Source organism: Rhagoletis pomonella, unplaced genomic scaffold (assembly GCF_013731165.1).
Source record: "Rhagoletis pomonella isolate Grant_MI unplaced genomic scaffold, Rhpom_1.0 Rhpom_scaffold_00003, whole genome shotgun sequence".
NCBI classification, from domain to species: Eukaryota; Metazoa; Arthropoda; class Insecta; order Diptera; family Tephritidae; genus Rhagoletis; species Rhagoletis pomonella.
The window spans coordinates 96165981-96174063 of NW_023458557.1; the positions used below are offsets into that span (position 1 = coordinate 96165981).

The following is an 8083-nucleotide window of genomic DNA, read 5'->3' on the forward strand; positions in this document are numbered from 1 at the left end:
AAAAAAGACGGAAGAAAACATTTTTATTAGCCTTTCATGTAAATTTGTGCGTAACTTGGTTGAGAATTGCAGTGGAAATGTGATGCTGCTATGCTAGTTTGTAGGTTGTAGTAAAAATAATTCCCTGGTAGCCAGTTGCATTTAGACACTAAATTTTAAAGACATCCATTGAACTTCGGGCTGATCGTATTTGTTTTCAAAAGTAAATAACCCGCATTTTACATTATAGATGAAACACGCCGATACAAACATCTAGATCCACAAAAGCTTCACTGGTATGCCAACGACTTGTAATAACGTACATATGGTGTGATGCGCTAGGTGTTTGGTGGAACCGGTTGATGAAAAGGAAAAGTAATACTATCTCGGAAAATGAAGCGCCCAGGTCTTATACCATGTTCTGACCGACATCGAAAACAAGTTTTCGTTGCTAGAACTGGTTTTCGACCTAAAACTTGTGTTTTCGTCCATGTAAAATTTGTCAAACGAAAACCAGTTTTCGCTGCAAACTACATGAAAACTTACGTTCCACTCATTCCAATCGGCGTCTTGACTAGTTTTTTCGATTATTTATCGAAGTGGAAGTCATATTTTAGCATCTTTAATATGCCATTTCGGATTTATTGTTAATTGGCTGGTCAAAATAAAATAAGAATGAAAGTAGAAGGTTGTAAATGAAAAAAAATGAAGGCAAAGTATTTTGGTTTTGTTTTTGTGTAGCAAAACTGTAATCAAAAGATGTGAGAAATGCCAACGAAAAGACTAACAGCCGGTGTGAGCAGCCTTCAGCGCACAATCCCAAAACTCGTTTTCAAAGTGTTTTCGTTGTCGGTCAGAACATGGTATTATTTACCTCTGACCGAACTTCATCAAAATAACATAACGGAATCATCAACCTAGAGAGTAATTGCAGAATAGAACTGGCGATCAAAGTAATATGGAACTACTCAAATTTTAAGGGACATTTCCAGATGCGTTCTTTAACTTGTACATAGACAGCTCGAAAAAACACGAAGAATGTCGTAGTCGGGGGCGCACAGTGTGGAGATTGAACTTTTTTCGTGATAATTCTAATATCTCCGAGAACAGCTTGCGAAAAATTTCAACAGCATTTAAGGCTTTTGAGTTGGAGAATTAAGGAAAAATAGTTTCGTTGGATAAAAAAATTTACCTTAACCTTTGAAATGACCTTAAGAAATTTTGATTGTTTGTCCTTTTCTTTACCTTTTTTGACATAAACAAAAAATAAAATCCGTTTGTCGGTTCCTACGACCCTGGAAATGGATTCCTTGACGCAAGAGCAACAAAAATGTGTGGTTAGATATTTTTAAAAAGTTCACTGCATACTATTTTCAGTTCAAAAAAGAGAAAAAAATTGAAAACCCCCTACCCTTGAAGGTCATTTGAAAGGTCAAGTCAATTTGTTTATTCAAAGAAACAATTTTTCCTGAATTCTCCGTCACTGTTGGGTATAATATTTTTAGTGAGTTGAAAAATTTTTGAGTCACCTAAATATTAGATAAAAAGCCCAGGCGTACATTTTATTTAATAAGAATGAATAATCATTGCGAAACATTTTGGTCGATAAAGAAAACCGACGAAAACTTTACTGAAACTACTTTACTGATTTATAGTTTCTTGGTAACCCTGTGTCACACACAATTTCCTTTACAATTCTCACCGCCTTTAAGGTTGCTTTGCGCCTCGAGTATCGTAAAAAATATTGTTACAAACAGGCAGGTTTCTTTATGTTTTTTTTTTTTTTTTTTTTATTTAAAAAATTTTTTTTTTAAATGGAAGTTTTTTTTTTTTTTTTTTTTTTTTTTTTTGAATGTAAACAAATTTCTCTATACATAAACTATATATTATTGTTAGGAGTAATTTTTTTACTATAAAAACGCATAAATAAGTATTGTACATTAACAAATAAAAATACATTCATATGCATGTAGTGATACACACTTATATGTACATATGTATGTATGCATATTTAGGCTATAAATTAACGATAACAAAGTTGTATTATCTCTCGTTAACTATCCTTCGTATCCTTTACTTCTCATTTACCTACTCCTTTGAACTAATATGCTTTTACCAGTTTTTGTTTTTTTTTTGATTTTGCTGTTAACTTGAAGGCTAAGCCTAATTAAACAACGAATTCGACTAGGGGGTAAATAACTTTTATAAAATTCTATCAAAATTTAACCAAATAGTTTTCTTTTTAATATACATACATACATTTTTTTTTATTTTACTTATTTGGTTTTGGCAAATACGTTTACATTGTCTCAAAAGAATTGTTTTGTCGTTTTTTTTTTTACAAAGTTTACTGCAGAGTTTACAAAAATTCGCAGGAAAAATACAAATCTACATATGTAAATTTTATTATACGTACATTTTAAGTGGGAGTGTCAGTATGTGTAATTTTTCTTTTTTAAATATTTTGCATACATATGTATGTATGTGTACCGGGGTTTTCGAAAATGATTGCTTAAAAAATTTGTGGTTGTCTGTTAAAAACTTGATTATCGTCGGAAAGCAGAAGATGAAGTTAACTTCGGTTGCAAATATTTAGTCCTATGTTAATAGTACATACAATACATAAGTACAAGGGACAAGTGTTTTTGTTTCAATTATTATTTTTTTTCTAGTACATTTTTTGGCGTTTCTGTTTTAAGTCTACATGGTATATGTCACATAAGAGAGAACGCTAGGAGCATTTCTATGTAGTCAATACAGTAAAGAGGATTGTGCTAAATGATGTACGACATAATATTACTCATCTTCTTATTTTTTCGCGGTCTTTTCATTTTTTTTTTTAGCTATAGTTTTAAAAAATATTTTTATTTACAATAAGTACATCCGCTCGATAGTTAAAAAAAAAAAAAAATGTTTACAAACATTTAAGTGCGTAAATAGCGCGTTATTAAAAATATAAATATGGTTATCAATAAATTTACAAAGTCCGAACGTAGGGCTGCCGCGTCGCCACAATATGTGTACAGTTCCTCCTGTGAAAAAGTAAAAAGATAAAATGAAAGAAATTTGAAATATAAAAAAATGAATGAGGGCTTGTGCAAATTGATAGTAAAGTGCTCTTGATAGCAAATTTTTGACAGCTATGAGATGCATCGAAATTGCCGAGCACGCACAGCAGCAATGTAACATTTTGTCAATATATTAAAAATTTGTTTCACTACACAGAGAAAAAAAAACGACCGAATACAAGTTATTTTTAAAGGAAAACACAACTGACTTCATTGCTCATATACAAATTTAGGGGTACTGTTAGTTTCTATATGATCATATGATCGGATGTAAACGAAATTATCCGGTAATATACATGAAAATATATTCCGACGAATTGATAGCTTCCTCCCATTTTTCTTGTATCGAGAAGGACATTATAAAAAAAATCAATAAAGCATTCTTTCATTAAATACATATGAACATATGTATCGACCCCCCAGGGTTCTACAGGAGACTGGACGGGGGTATCCGTTGTCTTAAAAAAGGGGGAGGGGGGGAACAGTTGCAAGTGGGGGTCCAAAAAATTTATTTGATTGAAATTAAGGGAGCCAAACAAATTGCGATTTTTTCGGCGATTTTCGAAAGGCTGTATTTCGGTGAAAAATTATGGTCTTTAGAAAATTGATAAAAAAGATTTTAAAGCTTTAAGATTCTAACTTTCAGATTTCTTGTCTGAAAAGTTTTAGGGGCTAAGGTTCCCAGGCAATCTTTACAGATAACCCAAACAAATTAGTTTGGAATTTTTTTTTGGTCCATGGGCGTGAAAAAAAATTTGTACAGTTAGGCCGCAATTTGTATCAGATAGCCTGTTTATTTAGCTTTCTTATGATTTTTTTTAAAAACCTCCTTTAATTTTTTTGAGTATTGTATTCTAAGGCAGAGTTCGGCAAAAATTCGTCACTGCGGAACTAAGTTTATCTTTAATGCAACTCAGCTCTTTCGTCTTCTTAACTAAGTTTATCTTTAGTACAACTCAGTTTTTTCGCCTCAATATTTACCTCACGTTCCCATGCCACTCAAAATATTACTCCTCACATAAGAGCGTTCTGTCTCTAAATCGATTCTCTTGGGGTGTTCACAACAGCGTTATCTTTTATATTTTTTTAATGATATTAAATATTTTTTATATATTAACATTTTTTTTAAATTTATTATATATTTTATTTATATTTTTATATTTCTTTATATTTTTCTATCTATTTTTAAATTTTTTTTTATTTTTTTTATATTTCTTTATTTATTTTTTATATTTTTTATATATATTTTTTAATATTTTTTGTCTTTTTATTTTTAATTTTTTTTATATATTTGTTATATTTTTTATATATTTTTATATTTTTTTAATATTTTTTATATATTTTTCTATATATTTTTTATATATATATATATTTTTTTTGTTTACTACGAATTTAGGATTCGATCTCATCCGCAACCCAAATTTCCATTTAAATCTTTTCATTTTTTGACGACGTTTGAGAATATGGTAGAAATGCAGCAGCAAGAGCTCCACCGAAACCAGTAAAATGTTTAAAGTGAAAAAAGGAAAAAAGTTTGGGAACCTTTGGCCTAGACACTTTTCGTAGAGACACTCTTCCAATCCTTCCATAGGTCATATTTTTCTCTGTGTATACTATAGAACTTTCGTATTGATTTGCACAGTCCCGGCGAGTACATACATGCGCAAGCTTTGATTAGGCTTACAGCAAATTATTTTAATTTAATAAAATAATAGCCTGAATAAAGCTATTTGCTTTCTCTCTAAACTTAACCAACAACTCACCTCTGGGTGTTGCGTAAAGCATTCTTCTAAACGTCTTCGCTCATAGAAGCTCATATTCAATTTGTAGCATGGAAACTCTATATCATATTCGAGACGTTCGGGTTCCGTGCTCAGACGCATTCCCTTCGATGGCATCAAAACATTTACCACCACCAACAAAAGATTGGTATTCGGTATTTTCTTTAAGTAAAACGGACGTGAATATGGCACTTTTATATGGTCGTTAATATCTTCAAGCGAATTCGATTGTAATACATAGAGTGTTGAGCGCGTGTCGCACGGTGTATATACTGGTTCGGGTTTTTTCTTCTCAAATAACAGCTTGCCATCGTCGCTGACATCTTTTTGTTTTTGTGGCTGACGTGAAAATGCGTCTGGGACGGCTTCATAGTCATCGTCGATTTCGTCGGAGTACTCTAAGACTGAAAAAAGCGGAAGGAAATTGTTCATTGTGAGCGTCGGTTTACCATGTATAAAGTATTATAAAGTATTAGCTACTCACATGGTGCCGCTTCCACCCACCACTTGATGCGCGCATACTGCCAGAAGAGTTGTGCTACCAACCAGCGCCAGCCTAAACTAAGCAGTCTCATTGGCTGTACGAGTGCGATGATAAGAAAATATTTTTTAAGTTTTCGTCTCAAAGTATTTCTATTTTACATAGGTATGTATATGTATTTAAACTTACATGTAACAGCGATTGCGCATCGCTGGCATCATCAACCTCCTCGCGACACAATGCCTGATAGTCGTAAACATTAATCGCTTGGAAAAAGTTCTTTTCCACCATTGCTGTCATGACATCACCTTGATATTCGCCAAAAAATTTGCCAGTATGATTGACATTTTGTGCGATTACAATGTAAGCATTATTGTCTATGACATAGCACTCGATTTCGTCACTCGAACAGGTTTTGATGCAGCCATTGCACTGCAAAAGAAGCAAATCTCTGTAGATACTTATTTTCAATATTTCTGTTCGTTTTTATAATAAATATACATACTATGCTCTTCTAAACCTTCGGGCCAAACATATTGCGGATATATTTGAAGGTGATTGAACGGGAGGCTACACGCCTAGTTTTATAAATCACGTTATTAGGACTATTCACAAAAATATTATTATTTATGCAACAACTAACTCTCAGTTAAAGGTCTATGTAATTCTTTTGTCTTTACGTTAAATAAAACTGCACCGAGAAAAGAGGTTATGTTTGTCAATTAAGGGCCGCTTGTTCAATGTCTGGTTAAAACAAATCAGAGGTAGAAGCTCCGGTTAAATACAACGACTGCTTTATCGATCACATGTTATATGCATGATGTCGAAATCGTCGATAATGATGTTTACCTGTGAGGTAGTAATAACCAGACAGTGAACAACCGGCCCTTAATATGTTTCTCTCAACACATGATGTGTTTATACTACAGTGGTGAAATTCGTAAAAAAAAATGCGTTGATTTTTGATAACTTTTTTCCTCAATGTACTACACACATTTTTCCATACAAAAAAATTGTAGAACGTACATGTATTTATGTAAGAAAAAGCGTGAAGAAAATTGCCAAAAATCAACGCGATTTTTTAGTAACTTAAAACTTACACCTCTTCAAAACTGAAACTTCTGCAAACTCTGATTCAAAAGTTGAAAATTTAGATGCAAAAAAAAGACGCATAAAAAAAACTTCAGAGCGAAGAATGATTCTGAACCAGAGACATAACTATTGTAAGAGAAAAGAATAAAAGTCAATCAATAATAATTATATTAAGATAAACATTTTGCGAGTCATCTATAATTATTATTGAAAGACTTAAATTATAAAAGTCCTTTCATAATAATTATCAGAGAGATAAATATTTTTAGGTCTTCAAAGACTTTTATTTTGTGAATCATATTATAAAAGTCGTTTCATAATTATTATGAGTGAGAAAAAATTGTTTTAAGTCTTAAAACACGGGGCTTGTTCAGGACCATTTCGGCATTAGTTCGGGGCTAATTGGGGGCCAGTTCGCGACTACTTGGGGATAAGTTCGGAAACAGTTTGGTACTAGTTGGTGTGTAGTTTGGGCCCAGTCGGGGACTAGATTGGAACCCAGCTGGGGACTAGTTCCAACTGCCCCGAACAAATCCCGAAATGGGCCCGAACAAATCCCGAAATGATCCTTTAAGACTTTGACAATTTTTGCGCACTCATAATAGCTATGAAACGACTTTTATAACAAAAGTCTCAAAATAAAAGTCTTTGAAGACTTATTGGCAGTAAGAGCTAGTACCGTCCGAAAACACTACAGTACAGATATATCAATAAACAGGTACGAAAGAAAAGGAACACATACGTTTATAAATAAACATGTACACAACACATATACAAAAACGGCACTCAAGTACACAATACATTGACAAAAACGGTACTAGACTGTCTCGATTTGATTTCGGAATGCTTACACATTGAGATGTTAGCTTATTGCCAATATAGAAGTATTACATATATGGCTTTATACATATAAATATATTTCTCACTGAACAACAAATGGTCCCTTGGCTCAGAATAAATACATAAATACAAGCACATTTATGACGTGTAGTACCGCTATAAAAAATAGATTGATCATTTGACAATGTAGCCAGAGACTGACGTTATCTTCTACGAAAACAGTGTTGTTAACGAAGCTTTAATTTGGACTTTATAATTCTTTCGGTGAGTGTATAAAACTCCTTTACTTAACAAACCTCAACAAAACAAGTAAGAAAGTCTATGTTCGGGTGGAGCCGAACATTAAATACCCGGCGCAAGTATTAAATATATGTTTTTTCACCTTTCCGAAAGCTATCGCTAGATGGTAAGCGTAAATTAGCGTCCTTAAATTTCGAAATATTGACGTTTCAAGCATTTCTGAAATTTACCGTTATATGAAAAGCGGCCTCAATTTTAGTCCGATTTCAATAATTTTCAACGTTTTGCTTTTATGTGGCCAGCACAATAAAAATACCGAGTTTGGTACAAATTGGTAGAACGGTTACCGATATACATATACATATGTGATCATAAGTGGGCGGTGCCACGCCCATTTTTCAAAATTTTACCATAAACGTATTTCTTGGTAAAGAATTGTTGCAAGCATCAATTTTGAATACATTAGCTTCAATAATTACTGATTTATCGAAGATTTTGTATTTCTTTAAATTACCGTTATATGGGATGTGTCCGTGGTTATTGTCCGATTTTTTAAATTTTCGGCCACTTAGTTTGCTGTGCCAAGTTTGGAAGAAATTGGT

The 8083-nt window shown here is 32.7% G+C and overlaps 1 protein-coding gene across 1 annotated transcript in view; it reads right to left on the reverse strand.

The window, feature by feature from the left end:
- Window positions 1–1833: 1833 nt before the first annotated feature.
- The window catches only part of LOC118735879 (voltage-dependent calcium channel subunit alpha-2/delta-3), a 27765-nt gene continuing 21515 nt past the window's right edge, over window positions 1834–8083 (reverse strand). The window contains exons 11-14 of the mRNA XM_036465887.1: window positions 5499–5741; window positions 5313–5406; window positions 4811–5232; window positions 1834–3011 (exon numbers count right to left, since the gene is read on the reverse strand). Of these exons, the coding sequence (XP_036321780.1) occupies window positions 2904–3011; window positions 4811–5232; window positions 5313–5406; window positions 5499–5741 (867 nt within the window). The 3' untranslated portion in view covers window positions 1834–2903. The remainder of the gene's footprint in view (window positions 3012–4810; window positions 5233–5312; window positions 5407–5498; window positions 5742–8083) is intronic.